This window comes from Gouania willdenowi, chromosome 22 (assembly GCF_900634775.1).
Source record: "Gouania willdenowi chromosome 22, fGouWil2.1, whole genome shotgun sequence".
NCBI classification, from domain to species: domain Eukaryota; kingdom Metazoa; phylum Chordata; class Actinopteri; order Blenniiformes; family Gobiesocidae; genus Gouania; species Gouania willdenowi.
The window spans coordinates 11,303,049-11,320,081 of NC_041065.1; the positions used below are offsets into that span (position 1 = coordinate 11,303,049).

A 17,033-nucleotide genomic window follows, 5' to 3' on the forward strand; every position below is an offset into this window, starting at 1 on the left:
TGCCTAGACTGGCATTGGCCCAATCCTGCCCTGCCCAGACTGGCATTGCAAGTTACAATGTCAACAACATCGGTTTCACATACAGTCAAATGAGTATCTGTTGGCATGTACAGTAGCTTTTAGCTTTGTAGGATAGCTCCGAGCAGCGGATCGTTCATTCCCTGCCACAGAAACGGTGAGTACTCAATGTTTGGGTGTAATACTTTGCAACCTAACCCACGAGCTAAAGCTAATGCTAACAAATAAACAAATAATCAAGGTTTCTAAAAAAACAAAAGTAAAAAAACGGCAAATCATAATTGTGAGTTAGTAACGTCATAATTATGAGTTAGTAAATCATAATTATGAGATGCAAACTGAGCAGTCTACCGACACTGACTGTTACCATTAATAACTACACTTTGAATAATACTGCATTTAAAACACGTACTCTGGCTGTTTATTTGGTTCTCATGGTTCATAGTGTAGAAAATAGTTGAAGTACACGAATACGTTTTTATTGCAAAATGATTCAGTCACATTTTTGTATGTTTCTTTTCAAATTGGAATGAATATTTTTCTCATAATTATTATTTTCTAGCTCATAATCATGAATTGCCATATTTATTTATTTTTATTTGTTAAATGGTGGCCTCCAGAGGAGACTGCGGCCGCTCGGCCATCCTGACTGGAAGCTCTCACCCGGTATGAGCTGGTTTTATCCCCGGCTTAAACTCGCGTCTTTGCGGTTAGTGATGTTGACAGCTGCGTTTGGCATTAGATTAATCCTGCCCTGCCCAGACTGGCATTGCAAGTTACAATATCAACAACGTTGGTTTCACATACAGTCAAATGAGTATCTGTTGGCATGTACAGTAGCTTTTAGCTTTCTAGGATAGCTCCGGTGAGTACTCAATGTTTGGGTGTAATTCAGTTCTCACGGTTCATAGTGTAGAAAATAGTTGAAGTACATGAATTAGTCTTTATTGCAAAATGATTCAGTCACATTTTTGCACGTTTAATTTCAAATTAAAATGAATAATTTTCTCATAATTATTACTTTCTATCTCATAGTCATGAATTGCCATATTTATTTATTTTTATTCGTTAAGTGGCGGAAAACGGACTTCCATGCTGTCCTCTTCATATCAATTATAAAACAAGTTTATTTAAAATGTTGTTTGTTTGTTGTTGTTTTTTTAAAAACCAATTTTCAGTCAACAATATCTCAAATCTCACATATATTACAGTCTGACCCGTAAAGTGCAGGGCTCTACACTAACTTTTCCAGTGGTGGCACCAGCACAAAATTTGGTCGCACCCTTTTTTTGAATTAACTCTGTTGGATGAGAACAGATTAAGAAAATGCAAATGGAAGGCATTATTCAGCCTTCATGTAGCCCGTGGGCAGCCCCAGTGGTCCTTGTGAGGAAGCGGGATGGGGGGGCTCCGTTTTTGCGTCAATTATCGTAAACTTAATGATGTTACAAGGAAGTATGCCTACCCCCTCCCTCGGATTAATGAAGCTATAGATAGCTTATACAAGGCTCGCTGGTTCACGACCCTTGACCTGGCCAGTAGTTAGTGGCAGCTCGAGGTACAGTAGATCCCAAAGATAGACAAAGATGGCATTTATCACCCGCCAGGACCTGTTTGAATTCATTGTTCTGAGTTTTGGTCTTTGTAATGCACCGAGCACCTTTCAGAGGCTCATGGACATCATTTTTGGCTGATTTGCAGTGGACTACATGTTTGGTCTATCTTGATGACATCATTGTGTTTTTTTAATTTTATTTCATCTTTATTTAACCAGGAAAAAAATCCCATTGAGATTAAAAACCTCATTTTCAAGGGAGTCCTGGCCAAGAGGCAGTAAAGTTACAACACACTGAACAGAAATACATTTACATTACATTAAAATGACAGGATAACATAAGAATCAAATAAAGCAATTACAGGCAACTGAGGCAGTCTCACATTCTCTCAGTTTCGTTTTAAAGGCATTCAAGGATAACAACTCCGTCAGCTTCCAGTCTCTTTGCAGCATGTTCCAAGCACAAGGAGCTGCATGTACAAAGGCTTTTTTCCCCAGCTCTGTGCGGGCAAAAGGAACCGTGAGCAACAGCTGATCATTGGATCTCAGCTCATAAGTGTTCGTACTTCTCTTTGTAAGTAATGTACAGATGTAAGAGGGCAGTAATCCAAGAAGAGCCTTATAAATAAAAGTAAACCAATGACACTGCCTCCTAGTGTACAGGGAAGGCCATCCCACCCGAGAGTACAGCTCACAGTAATGTGTCATGGCTCTACAGTTTGTGATGAACCTCAGAGCAGAATGATAAACAGAGTCCACCATCAGAAGACATGTACAAGAAGCATTCATATAAAAAAGGTCACCATAATCTAACACAGATAAGAATGTGGCAGAGACAAGGCGCTTCTTTGCACCAAAAGAAAAACATGTCTTATTGCGGAAGAAGAACCCCAATTTAAGTTTTAATTTCCTCACAAGTTTGTCAATGAAAAGTTTAAAAGTGAGGGAACCATCAATTACGACACCAAGGTATTTATATTCATGTACCACTTCTATGACAATTCCTTCAAGACTGGACACGACCGGGGGAGTTAGAGGCACCTTCTTATGATTAGAAAACAACATTAGCTTGGTCTTCTCAGCATTGAGAACCAGTTTTAGATTAATCAGCGAATGCTGGACAGAAACAAAGGCTTTCTGCAGGGAATTAACAGCCTGTTCAAGAGATGATCCGAAGCAATAAATAATTGTATCATCGGCATAAAAATGCATATTAGCATCAGAAACATTTTGTTCGACATTATTAATGTACAAGATTAATAAGAGGGGCCCCAAAACAGATCCCTGCGGCACCCCCTTGTGAACAGTAACAAATTCAGAACAATGGCCCTCATATTTAATACACTGGGTCCTGTTTTCTAAATAATTTGAAAACCAAGCGACACTGTGCTCTGACAGTCCAATGAGATGTAGCCTGCGTTTTAAAATAGCATGGTCTACAGTGTCAAAAGCTTTAGAGAGATCAATAAAGAGTGAAGCACAGTACTGTTTTTTATCAAGTGCTACAATAATGTCATTTATCACCTTCATAGTAGCAGTGATAGTGCTGTGCTTTTTTCTGAAGCCTGATTGCAATTTAGAGAGGATTTCATTAGAATAAAGGAACTCTTTCAACTGATCACAAACAAGCGACTCCAGGATTTTTGATAAAACACATGAATTTGAAAGTGGCCGATAATTGGTAAGAACTGCTGGGTCACCTCCTTTTAATAAAGGGAGCACAAAAGCTGATTTCCAAACAGATGGAATATCTTTGTTTCTAATTGAAAGATTAAAAAGAAATGAAAGTGGCTCTGCTATAAAATCAGCTGCCAGCTTTAAAAAGTAAGGCTCAATCAAGTCAGGTCCAGGGGGCTTTCTGTGGTCTAATGTTTTTAGAGCTTTGTGCACTTCGTGACAAGTAAAAGGATTCAAATTAAAAGGATCTCCAGAAAAAATGGAAGATTGTGTGCAAGAATTCCCAGTCGTTATTCCTTTTGAGTCAAATAGAGAACCAGATGATAAAAAATGCTGGTTAAAGCAGTTCAAGACTTCAGTTCTATCATAAACTGGGACTGAGTCTTTAAGTACAAATGTATGAAGAGGCTCTGTGTTTTTGTTCAAAGACAGGGACTTGATCACTTTCCAGAATTTCTCTGGATTGTTGAGGTTCTCAGTGGTGACCGACAAAAAGTATCCTGATTTGGCCTTTTTGATAAGCGAAGTGCATTTATTTCGAAGCTGTCTGAAGAAGGACCAATCAGTGGCAGAATGACTTTGTCTTGTCTTGTCCCAGGCCTTATTACGCTCATGAATGCTGTCGGCCAGTTCTGGAGAAAACCAGGGATTTTCTCGCCCCTTCACCCTTTATTTCTTCAGTGGTGGATGTTTATTTATAATTTGCATGAAAGTGTCTTTGAAAAAAGTCCACGCTAGCTCTACATCAGGGATTAGACTTATATATTCCCAGTTCACCATCGACAAATCATGATGAAAGGCTTGTTCATTCAAATGTTTAAGATTCCTTCTACAAACAATGCGGGGTTTGCACTTCGGAATCCTAGTGTTTCTACAAGCAGCAACAACACAATGATCACTTAAATCATTACAGAAGACACCCAAGGAAGAGAACTTATGAGGCACATTAGTTAAAATCAAATCAATCAAAGTAGATTTATCAGGACTTCTGGGATTAGGCCTTGTGGGAAAGTTGACTAACTGGGTGAGATTAACAGAATCACAAAACCTTTTAAATGCATCAGAAGTTGCATTTAACCAGTCCCAGTTGAAATCACCTGCCATGAGTAATTCAGTGTAATTTATCTGATCCAAAAGCAGTTTTAGTAAATCTAGTGCCTCCTTTGAAGCAGATGGAGGTCTGTAACACCCAACCACAGTAATATGTAGCGATTTAAGTATTTCTAAATCTAAGGCCAAAAATTCCATTTGTTTACTGATTGACTGGGAAAGAACAATTGAAGCATTAAATCTGGATTTAACATAAATAGCCACACCCCCACCTTTTGTGGGCCTATCGGTGCGGTAAACATTGTACCTAAGAATGTTAATGTCTTCATTTGTAATTGACTTAGTAAGCCAAGTTTCCGAGATCATAACCACATCTGCACCTGTTGATTTCACCCAAATTCTGACCATGTCCATCTTTGGTAGTAAGCTCCGTACATTAAGATGAACATATTTGAGACCAGGTAATGATTTAAAGTCAGCAGGTGTCTGGGAGCATAGAAGCTAAGGTTCAGGATTTGGTTGCACATTTCCGGACAAAAGTAGAAGCAAAGCAATCAACAACCTCTGCTTAGCAATAGATTTACTTTCAATTCTTTGATTTGTTGAAGCCCCTCCATTTAATGGATTGGTAAGATAGTTATACAAAGAAAATATACACTTGAGTTTAGGTAGGTCTCTGGGCAGGGCTGGAGACAAGTTTATATCACTTTCCAATTGTACAGGAGGTTGCCCTGGATAAAGAGAAGCTATAGGGCATGTGCTTTTAAATAAAACACTTTTCACATTGAGGTGATTGTCAGTGTCTTTCCAGTGTGCGTAGGGACAACAGTTTGTAGTTAGATCCCATAAGGCCAATAAGCAAATAAAAGTAAGAAATTTCGCCTTCATCCACAACAGGTAATGATGAAGTAATAAGGATTACAGACCTGAGTGGGAATGGCACTGTCATGAATCTTAGCTGCAGCAGTAGAAGGGAACTCACAGTAGCAGGCTCAGGTCTGTAGCTCCAGCAGAAGGCTCACAGTAGCAGGCTCAGGCCTGAAGCTCCAGCAGAAGGCTCACAGTAGCAGGCTCAGGCCTGTAGCTCCAGCAGAAGGCTCACTGTAGCAGGCCCAGGCCTGTAGCTCCAGCAGAAGGCTCACAGTAGCAGGCTCAGGCCTGTAGCTCCAGCAGAAGGCTCACAGTAGCAGGCTCAGGCCTGAAGCTCCAGCAGAAGGCTCACCGTAGCATGCTCAGGCCTAAAGCTCCAGCAGAAGGCTCACCGTAGCAGGCTCAGGCCTGAAGCTCCAGCAGCAGAAGAAGGCTCACTGTAGCAGGCTCAGGCCTGTAGCTCCATTGCAGACCTCAAAATCCAATATGCACTGTCCACAGATTAAATGTAACCGACTGCCATGTTTAAATAGGATAAAAGACAAATAAAATCCTGTCAAAGAACTATGGAATATTTAAAAAAAAATAATAAAACATAGACAAACACTTAAGAGACATGGTTCACCACCCTAGTTAGCTCTGCCCCTATCTTGATGACATCATTGTGTTTGGTCTATCTTGATGACATCATTGTGTTTGTTCTATCTTGATGACATCATTGTGTTTGGTCGCACATTTTCAGAGCTTTTGTCACATCTGGATCAGGTGCTACTTAGGTTGTGTCGAGCCAATCTTGAAGTAAAGCCTTCCAAATGCAACCTGTTTTCAACTGAGGTGCACTATCTTGGCCATAAAATCTCAGTGGAAGGGGTTAGCGCAGACCCGACCAAAGTTCAGGCTGTGAAGGAGTGGCCAGTGCCTAGGAACAAGACAGAGGTGAGGAGTTTTGTAGGGCTGGCATATATATATATCTATATATATATATGAAATGCCCTGATCTAATTCATGCCCAAACTGTAAATCATGTAGCACAATTTCACTTTGTCTGCAGTGTTCAAGCTGGAATACTTCATATGACGATGTGTTCCAGTTTTTCTGTTTCTATCCCCACAGATTAACAGTCATGTCCTCTTTCGCACCACACAACTTCTCCTGGGTGGAGCCGAGGAAACTGGCCGCACTGGCCTTACCCAGGATGACGTGTGAATACCAGTATCTCCTGGACAACGGCATCCAGCACCTGGTGTGCTTGTGTGAAAGAAAACCACCAAATTATGACACCTGTCCAGGCCTAAAGCTTCACCACATCAAAATCGTTGACTTCACTCCTCCCTCACCCAGTCAGATTGACCGCTTTCTTTCTATAGTGGAGGAGGCCAACGCTAAGGAAGAGGTAAGGGATACTTAAGGTACCAGTAGATTCTGCCTGATGCGCGTCTTCAATTATCCATGGTCAATTACAATTCAATCACGATTACACTGACTGGCTTTTTTTACCAATTAAAATTAAAATTACAACTATTATTTTTCCCTGGAAGTCAATTACAATGACATTCTTAATTACTAAAGTTCAAATTTGATTAATCACAACTACTGAGCCTTTAGGGGTCTATTCTCCCGTCTGGACTTGAACGCTTTTTTGCGCGCCTGCAGTTACGCGTTTCTCTCCGGTCCAGGATCCTGACACGCCCACTGCACGTAAGGAGTCAAAAAGTGTGTTGTCTGTGAATGTCTAGAAAACACAGAATATGGAGTTTTCCCAGCGCTTGTAAATGTCATTGAAATCTGTGAAAATGATGAAGTTCACTTTTAATTTGAAACACTTTTGTTGATATTGATAAACGATGTAACGGGTTGATCTGATCAGATTACTGCAGTGTGAGGATTGGCCACATTCTGTCATTAATGTTTCACTTGTCATTTACTCTCGTAGTGGATCAAACTGTGGCTTTACGTTTTACAGTGTTGAAATAGTTTAGTCTGACATCTGTCAGAGTTTGTAACAAGCTGCAGCACACACACACACACACACACCCACACACATACACGCAATGCACGGGTAAAATATAATACAAAATTTTCCCATCTTGAACTGGTAAATGTGAACATATTAGTAACGCTAATGGTCAGCGTGTCAGTGTCGCTTTGGATTGATTCTTTCCGGGAGTCTCTTCTGCAATATTATGAGTCCGTGTGGATTAAAATGTAACTAAGTCCATATTTCTAGTGCAATATAATGTATCACCATATCGGGGCGTTGCACTTTTTCCAGGGTTAGAAGTCTCTCGTCTACTTAAAGGACTTAAGCAGACGGGAGAATACGCGTAAAGCCAGATTTGAATGGGAACGCCCACATTTCAGGACCGCTCCACCCAGAGTGCATAACAGGGATGAAGGCGCGCAGCGACAGACTTAAGTACGGGGGAGAATAGCACACAGCCAAAAACGGTACCGCTACGCGGGTTTTTGGACTTACGCGCATGGGAGAATAGAGCCTTTAATAAATAAGCCCATAAAATGTGACCTTCCTCTTGTGTTAGCTTTCTGTTAGCATCTCTTATAATAACGGGTCAGTTTGACCCATGTCTTAAATCAGCTGTAAAATACACAAAAAATATTGTCTATCATCTAATTTGTTTCTCATCTCTTGGTTACCTTGTTAGGCTTCATAATCAATGAAAGTATAGGTTTTAATATTTCTTGTGTGGGCGTCTGAGCCTTTTTTTTGCCAGTATACCCCTAAATTTAATTTTTTAAATGGTAAAACGATCCTCAAGAGAACAAGTAGGGGGAAAACTGAATATGAAACATGTTTTAATGATTGTTACATATGTGTGTGTAAGCTAGTGTTTCTCAAATGGGTTTACGTGATGGCACTACAGGGGGTACTTGAGAGAGAGCGAGGAAAATTAACAAATGAAAGCATTAAAATATAGGGTTTTATAATGTTTAGTTTTAGTTAAAAATGACATTCATTCTAAATAAGGCCGGCAACTCACAAAACGACAACAAAAACACAAAATAACAGAAAAATATACTGAATGATAAAAATAAACAGCAAAATACACAAAATGACAACAAAAACACATGCGCTAAGAGAAAAATACTATTACCAGCATCACAAAAAAAACACTAAAAGAGAGAAAAACACACAAGATCACTTCAAAATACACAAAAATAAAAGAGAAACATACAAAACGACACCAAAAACACACACACTGAAATAGAATAATTGAATTAATGCCAACAACACACAAAGATGTCAACAAAAACACACAAAATAGAAAAATATACTGAATAAAAAAAAGAACAGACAAACAATAACAAAATACACAAAATGACTCCAAAACACACAAAAATGACACAAAATGGTGATAGAAATGATCTTGATTAGAACATGAACTGAAAATACAAGGATCAGTCTTGGTCCGACACTAGGAAGGAGATGAGCGTAAATGAAAAAAAATTAAAAATCTATTCAGAAGGCACTAAATACTGTTACATTCCACTTATTTACAAAATGTGATTCTTTAAAATGTGTATCACTTATTCATTCCATCATTATGCTCTATTGTTGTTTTTTCACAAAATTCTGAGCAAAATGTAGTAGTTGGTCAAAGGGGGTGCTGGATTCAAAGGTAAGAGAAAGGGGGTACTTTGAATGAAAAAAGTTTGAGAACCATTGGCGTAAGCCATAGAATTGTAACATGGTTCCACAGGTTTGCGTTAAATGAAATTGTAATTGAGTTTTTATAGAATTTCCATGATAATTTAAATTACAAAGTCAATAACAGCAACCGATTATTCCAATTTCAATTATAATTATGGCTGAACGATTAATTGCATGTTATATATATATATATATATGCATATCATAAAATGTGATTTTCTAATTGCGAAGGCTGCATTTTTTTTTTAAGCTGTTGCTATTGGTCCGGACCCAGACCTCAGACAATGCTGACTATAATTCTGGGACTTCCTGTGCGCATGCGTCCGGTAGTTCGTCACTGCCGGACCCGTGTTCTTCTAGCTATAGTTATGTCAGTTTTATTTTAGCATTAACCTTAACCCAGGAAATACCCTAAAATGTTTATTTTTTTTGTATATGTAATTTTAAAAGTGGGATTTGCCATGTTAAATATGTCAAAATTAAAAAAAAAAATATGTTAGAAGTGGGATTTGAACCCATGTCAGCAGAAAGAAACGTCCTTTAGTCTAGAGCCTTAGACCTCACAGCTATCCTAACATAGTGTTAACATAGGCACATTACGGAACTGCGCATGGGCACAGGAAGTGCCGGAACAATAGTCAGATTTGTCTGAGGACTTCAGACAACTAAGTTTTTTAATTTATTTAATTTAAAAAAAAAAAAAAAAAAAAAAAAACTTTTTTTTTCTTGTCCTGTTAAGTTCAGAGAGTGTTTAAGAAGTGCAGTCCACATGTTTACCTGTTTCATGAAACGTGAAGTTAGTTAGATATGTGGAAGAGGTAAAGCTACAGATTTGTTTGCTTTATTGTTGTAATCCGGGCTTTAAAATGTATAATTTATATTTATTTAAAGTTTAAATAAATCTGAAATTGTTTATTATCAAACAGATTGATTTATTGCTTGTGTTCATTGAAAAATACACGACAAGAGGACGTTGAAAAAAGAATCGCATATTAAATCGCAATATTGAGGAAAATAATCGCAATTCGATTATTTTCCACAATCGTTCAGCCCTAATAATAATTACATCATAATTGTAATTAATTGCCAATTCCGCGATTACAATTATAATTGATTCCAATCCTTAGACCACTTGAGTCCTCGCACAGTAATAAACACACAACCATATTATTGAATTCCCAGGTTTTATACATATAAAAGTGTAATCTGTAGAATAGTGTTCAAACAACTGTGTTAGCATAGCATGAGATGTTTATCCTCTGCTGTCCTCTTCAGGGTGTGGCAGTTCACTGCATGCACGGACACGGGAGGACGGGGACCATGCTGGCCTGCTACCTGGTGAAGACCAGGAAGATTTCCGGGATTGAAGCGATCAAGGAGATCCGCAGACTACGGCAAGGTTCAATCGAAACTCACGAACAGGAAAAGGCCGTGATGCAGTTTTACCAGCGTACTAAGTAACGTAACGTACAAAACAAATCAAGAGCCACAACAAAGCTCAGCTCAGGGGATCTAATGACTAATAATGAGTAACACTTCTAATGCAAATGCTTGTAATATCTTCTAGCTATCGCTGAGTTAGGTGATCATTTGTCACGCCAACATCTGAACTTTGCTCTCTGCACTGGAGGAAAACAGACGCTGGCGCTCCTTAAAGGGCAGCTTCTCAGGAGCCAAGGCCCTCTTCATGTTCTCTGCCTGTTTCCTGTAAAATGACAACCACAAGAACAACAAAATAACATGTGAACGGAGTCCCATGTGCTGCCTAAACAACAGCAAAAAGCAGGTGTTAAAGTGTTAGTTAAACTCACTCCTTTGACGCCATGTCGGGAACATTGTCACTCAGTCGACGTGATTTTTGATCTGATTAAAACACTAATAATTATTAGCTGGAAATTAGCTAACATTTTGCTCAATGGTGTATTGTAATGATTTATTTAAATAAACGGCAACATGTGACATTTTTCTGTCAAATGTTGTTGATGCATCACCTGTTGCTTCCTCGTTCCTCACTGAGAGACGACTTCCCAATCGCTCCTCTTCATTTTTCTTTTCTTTATTATCCCTCATAGAATTCTTTACAACCTAAACATGGATATTTAGTGTTCAATTTACGCCTTTCACACATTGTTAGTTTGAGGTTGAACATTGGAGGACATTTTTGTGTTTTTAAGACATAAAAAGAAAGGAAGAACATGTCATTTTAAATGTATTCAAGCTGACTTCTATAATTTTGTTTGTGAAGAGACACAAGCCTTTCCTATGGAATCCCATTCCCCCCAGTGAAAAAATAAATACATCTATGAAAAGTAAAATAATAATAAAATATATATGTCATAATAATGAGATGCTATGTCATAATTATGACTAATCTCATAATTATGAGATACCAAGAGGTCTAATGGCTTCCATGTGACGCGCCAAAGCTACAGTTGAAGGGGTTGAGACAAATCTTTACAGATAGATATCATCATTGAAGACTATTTTTGACGTGGATTCACAAATTATGAGATTGTAGTTGTTTTGGAGGAATCTCACAACATCAAAATCATCCTCTGGACCCTGGAGAGAAAGCTACAGAAGAACCAACTGTGGAGGAGACGAAATAAGATGGATGAAGTTGCAGCTTTTTTAGACCTTTAGATTTTTATACACCTTTACAGACCTTTATAGATCTTTTCAGACCTTTATAGAACTTTTTAGACCTTTATAGACCTTTATAGAACTTTTTAGACCTTTATAGAGCGACCGTGGATCAGGTGGTAGTGGGTTGTCTTCTGATCGAGAGGTTGGGGGTTCGATCCCAGTACCTGACTATGTGTCGAAGTGTCCTTGGGCAAGACACTGAACCCTAAGTTGCTCCCAGTGGTCGACTAGCGCCTTGCATGGCAGTCCTGTCCCACTGGTGTGTGAATGTGAGAGTGATTGGGTGAATGAGCTGATATGTAAAGTGCTTTGAGACTGCTTCAGTGTGGTGATAAAGCGCTATATAAAATCAAGTCCATTTATAGAACTTTTTAGACCTAAATAGACCGTCAGTGGCAACACGGCTAAAGATGGATGGCATCAACTGATGCGACTGATTATAGCATGTACAGTATAAAAGCACAAATAACATTATTTCACTGTATTTTCATGCACAAGTACACATTACCCTCATAAAGCTCACTTTTAGATTCCCGTGGGGTACCACAACATCTGTACATTTCTAGTGAGAGTCAGTGTTTCAAAAACACCTTGTAAATGTGAGCATGCACAAGCTGTTGTGCACGGTCATCTTAGTCATAATTATGAGATAATATCTCAGATTATGAGATATTATCTGATAATAGATATTTTTTACAATTATTATAATTTTCATTTTCCTATTTTATTTGTTTTTCTGGCAGGAATGGGTTTCCATACATTTAGATTCAGAAATGTTTGTAAAAAAAAACAACAACTATTGCTGTGTTTTTTTTTAATATTAAAAATTTTTGAGGTATTTTAAGTTGTGCTGAAGGCTGTATTTTTCTTCCCTCACCTGCACTTGTGGTCCCAGCTGCTCTAATGTCAGCATCATATCCAAATCCTCCTCATCATCTTCTTCTCTCTGCTGAACCTCCTGCAGCCTCTTTTGAAACTGCCACTCCAGTTTCATCCTCCGAAGCCTGTCGCTCTCCACGGCAGTGCGCTGATCTTTAGTCTCGAGCTGTTGCACCTCCTGCTTCAGCAGGTCCACCATCCTAAGCCTCTGCTGCTCCTCCAGCTTCTCCTTGGCCTCCTTCTTCCATGGATCAGCCATCACACTGGAATTATTCTGTTTCACTCTTCCAGCGCTGCATTTTCTCTGCTCAGATAGAGGCTCTTGGAAGGAAACGTGTTTAGTTGGAGTGATGCTCACTTGGGGTCGTGCTGGCTGGTTTTTCTGCTCGTTAACTACAGATATTGGCGATGCATAGATGTGACTGGTTAAGTTCTGAGGACTTTGTTTGGAAGAGTTCTGCTTGAAGGTGATGAAAGGTGGAGGGTTGGGCTGAGGGTTCACTGCCCGAGTTACAGGGATGTCGATGCGTATTGGCTGAACTGAGGGAGTTGGAGTTGGGTGTTGGTAAAAAGGCGCTCTCCAGACACCAGCGCTGCTAGTTCGACTGCCCTGCTGCTGTTTAGTGGAGGGGCTGCAATCGTAGAGGATGTCATGAGTGGAGAGGCCCGTGCGAATGGGAAAAGATGAATGGTAGTTGATGCTTTGCTTTGCAGCCTGGTTCCTCTGCATCCACATATTCTCCCTTGGGGAGCCTCCACCGTCTGTACACAGGTTCTCCTGGGAAAGGGCTTGACGCTACAGGGTGGAGACAAACACGGGTGATACTAAATCACAGAAACATCCAGAAACATTTCGGAGACAGAGTAAATTCTGCCACGTACTGCATGCACAGGCTGTAATATCACCAAGTCTATCGTTGAACCAGTTGTTAGAGCTACCATCTTTACCAGGGAGCAAATATTTATTCCTGTTTATTGATTTCCAGAGTTTTATTGGGCTTCATTTACCAGCGATTAGTTCCTACTGCTTGGAAACACATAGAAACCAGTTTTCTTTTTCTTTTTCTTTTTATTATTATTTAAAGAATAACTAAACCCCTGCTTTCTCCTGACCTGCCACTTGGAGGGAAATTCAATTTCTTGATTATGGGCGGGGCTTCTGGAGCAGTTAAGATGCACCCAGTATATGCTACAAAATGTCCAATGAACAATGGGCTATTTAATGAAAGTGGATTGGATTGGATATGTAATCACTTTGAACAGTGCAATATGAGAGATTATGAGCCCTAACTTAAATGTATCATGCACACCTAAAATCCACATTTTTCTTGATCTATAAAGAAGTGTCTGAAACACTTTACTTGAAGTTGTGTACATGAGGCTGACATTATGCTGTCATTATTATTACATGACACCTGTCATTAACATGAATAAGGTTTCATAAAGGCTGACATTAAAGAGTAACTATATAAACTCCTGCTTTCTCCTGACCTGTCACTAGGCGGGAAATGTGAAAAATGCCTGGATTATGGGTGGGGCTCCTGGAGCAGTTAAGGCACGCCCAGTCCATACTATATAATCTCCAATGAACAATGCATGCTATGCTAACTAGCTACTCATTACTCAATATACCGCTCCATTCACTCTTCTATCAATCCAACCTACTCACTACAGATTGCAGAGCCCACAGGTGCTAGTTTTTATAAAAGCAATGGTTGTTTGTGACGCAAGATGGTCCCAAAACATCACATGATCTTGTTCTCAGCCAATAGCAAAAATCACTTGTAATAACCAGTTTTCAACCTGTAGTGGGCAGTAGGGCTGAACGATTTTGGAAAATAATCTAATTGCGATTTTTTTTCTCAATATTGCGATTTAACATGCAATTATTTTTTTCAAGGGCCTCTTGTCATGTATTTTTTAATGAACACAAGCAATAAATCATAATACACAATTTCACATTTATTTAAACTTTAAATAAATATAAATTTTAAAGCACAGATTACAACAATAAAGCAAACAAATCTGTGGTTTTACCTCTTCAATATATAGAAAGATTGCACTTCTTGTAGTGTTGACATTTGACAGCATGTGCAGACAAAGAAAAAAATAATAATAATTGCAGCCTTCGCGATGAGAAAATCGTGTTTTATGATATCGCGATAATATCGCAAATGCACTTAATCGTTCAGCCTTAGAGGGCAGTCACTCTGACATTTTACAACAAAATATGGCAAATTGAAATACTTTGACTAAAATGTTGAGAGTTGGACCAGGATCAATCAACAGCACTTCTTCATACCTAAATACATTTGTATTCAGCAGAAAAAAGGATTTGGGGTTTATTTACTCTTTAAAAGGTTACATCAATCAGATGTAGCCTATGTGTATGTTCATAACAGGAAATATGCACAATAATAAAATCATATTTATAAACTTGTAAATATTTAGTAGGAACTACTTGCCACTAAATAAATCCCAATAGAACTCTGGAAAACAATAACTATGAATAAATATTTGCTCCCTGGTAAAGTTAGTAGCTCTAACAACTGCTACAATAATAAACGGTGATATTACAGCTTGTGAATGCAGTACTCTGTTTCTGGTAGCCTATGTCTCCGATATGTTTCCAGGTTTTAGTATCTCTGGAGGATGAATTATTTCTTTTTTAATGCTAGGTGGCGTCATGACTGTTTTTGGAGAATAGGTCATACCAGAAAGCTCCTCCTGCTGGAGTTATGTCCATCCAAAGATCTCAGAGGAGTTTTATAAATGGGCGGGGGTTGATTGCCCAAGGATGTCCTTTTGTCCTGGAGTTTAGCTGTTGGAAGTGTCAGATAATCCCTGTGAACTGTCTGAATGTAGACAGAAAAAATAGATTTTAAACAAGTTTGTAATTGCCAAAGGCATGGGCTTTTTTTTCTTGTATTAGAACATGTGTCCAACTCAAGACCCGGGGCCAAATCTGGCTCTTTAGAACATCAAAGCCGGCCCACAGGAGGAAGTAAAAATGACAGAGAAAACATGAATTATTGTGTAAATGACCAAATATTCCAGTTGTAGCTATCTCAAATTCACCAACCCTATCGGATGCACACACTGGGGGTATGTGGAAGCCGTTGACAAAGTGTCAGGTCAAACAGACACCGCACACACGCATGCTGAACATTCTTGCTTTTATAGACAGATGAAGGCAGTCATTTTTGCTAGAAAATTGTGGAAAGAACTCAACATTTTTCCACAAATCTTGCAATTTCTCCCAAATAATTGCACAAAACATCTCAAAATTACAGAAAAATTGGTCACAAAATCAATAATTTTTTTAAGTGAATTGAGCTGATATTAAAAAACAGAGCACCATAATGTTACAGTTGTTCTTTTTCCCGACCTAAATTCTGCAGCCCCATTGAGATCAAACTAGTCCATATTTGGCCCCTGAACTAAAACTAGAGTTTGACACCCCTGTATTGGAATCACTTGTTCAAAAATTAACATAATGTAAAAGATAACACTCACATTGGTGCAAAGGTTGATTGTAGAAACACATGTGATGTTTCCTCTCCCTGAAGAGTCAACAGGTTCATTTTCAGCCTCCATGCATAAGTCTGCAGGAATACAGAGAAAATGACAGAGATGGAGTTTTTTTTTATCATTCTGAAGCTGGAGGCCTTTGAAATTAAGATAAATGCACTTATTGTGCCCTTCATCACTGAGTAATCAGGAAAAGGAGAGCACACCACTCATATCAGGGTTGGAGCGATACAGTTGTCTATTTCTTTGCATCTTCTGCTTTTTCGCTTCTCTGCTGCTGCCATGGAGATGCTCCAAGGGCTGAGGATTCCCACTAAGCACAACTGCTTTAGCGCTGGGTTTAGCATGGCCGCTGTCACCTGGTGGGACAAGGAGAGCTGGTCAAAGAGATGTTGATAAAGGGCTTAAGCTTAATGGTAGAAGTGGGCTTCACCAGCAACAGTCTTCTGTGGAGTTGCTTCACTCAGCAGAGCTCCAAGTCCATGGTAGCTCGCTCCAAACTTTGCAACCTGTAAGGTCACCACAGGCCCGGTTTGCATCATGATGGCTGCTGCCCTGAAGCCAAAGAAGATAATCTGGTCACAATCACAATGTATGTACATTATGTAAATATTACAGCATAGAGACGTCGTCCTCTATACCTATTTTACTCAGTATAATGTAGTGGAGTGTTGCACATAATGCTAACGTGCTCCAATATATAGCCTGTAATCTAAATCACATTTTCCTGGTATAATACTGGCAGGGTTGTGGTCATTTATAATTGTAATTGTGTAATTGATAATTAATTACAATTTTGGTGTAATTATAATTGTAATTTAAAAAATGCATTGCTGTCGTAATCGTAATTCAATTGTAATTGAGTTTAGATAAATGACTTTGTAATTGTAGTTTCCATGAAAATTCTATAAAAATTGTCAATTATAATTTAATGCAAAACCAGGGGATCATGTTACAGTTCTATGTACAGTTTATACACAATCAATAAATGATGCTTCATGTCAAGCTTTCCCACATTTTACCATTAAAAAAAATGAAATCTAGGGGTATACTGACACAAGAAAGGCTCAGACACCCACACCAAAAATATTAATACCAATATTTTCATTAATTAGGAAGCTGAACAAAGTCACCAAT

General features: G+C 38.8%; 2 protein-coding genes across 4 annotated transcripts in view; one reads left to right on the forward strand and one right to left on the reverse strand.

Moving 5' to 3' along the window:
* On the forward strand, positions 1 to 10,830 carry dusp23b (dual specificity phosphatase 23b). 3 transcript variants are annotated; one of them, XM_028438323.1, is made up of 4 exons: positions 1 to 175; positions 5,913 to 6,106; positions 6,261 to 6,563; positions 10,116 to 10,830. In XM_028438323.1, the coding sequence occupies exons 3-4, from the start codon at positions 6,294 to 6,296 to the stop codon at positions 10,299 to 10,301; spliced, it is 456 nt and encodes a 151-aa protein (XP_028294124.1). In that variant the 5' UTR covers positions 1 to 175; positions 5,913 to 6,106; positions 6,261 to 6,293; the 3' UTR covers positions 10,302 to 10,830. The 3 variants fall into 3 exon arrangements, with proteins under 3 accessions (XP_028294124.1, XP_028294122.1, XP_028294123.1); XM_028438321.1 differs by having other exon boundaries at positions 6,269 to 6,563; XM_028438322.1 differs by having other exon boundaries at positions 6,284 to 6,563.
* The window catches only part of LOC114456334 (afadin-like), a 25,655-nt gene continuing 19,055 nt past the window's right edge, over positions 10,434 to 17,033 (reverse strand). The window contains exons 17-24 of the mRNA XM_028438024.1: positions 16,330 to 16,451; positions 16,103 to 16,255; positions 15,882 to 15,970; positions 15,080 to 15,220; positions 12,364 to 13,161; positions 10,832 to 10,925; positions 10,652 to 10,703; positions 10,434 to 10,545 (exon numbers count right to left, since the gene is read on the reverse strand). Coding sequence (XP_028293825.1) covers positions 10,434 to 10,545; positions 10,652 to 10,703; positions 10,832 to 10,925; positions 12,364 to 13,161; positions 15,080 to 15,220; positions 15,882 to 15,970; positions 16,103 to 16,255; positions 16,330 to 16,451 — 1,561 coding nt within the window. The remainder of the gene's footprint in view (positions 10,546 to 10,651; positions 10,704 to 10,831; positions 10,926 to 12,363; positions 13,162 to 15,079; positions 15,221 to 15,881; positions 15,971 to 16,102; positions 16,256 to 16,329; positions 16,452 to 17,033) is intronic.

Bases quoted from the DNA above. Each gene is read 5' to 3' on its own strand.
- dusp23b (XM_028438323.1), top strand. From the start codon at position 6,294: ATGTCCTCTTTCGCACCACACAACTTCTCCTGGGTGGAGCCGAGGAAA. The intron at 6,564-10,115 runs GTAAGGGATACT...TGTCCTCTTCAG, and splicing joins AGGCCAACGCTAAGGAAGAG to GGTGTGGCAGTTCACTGCAT.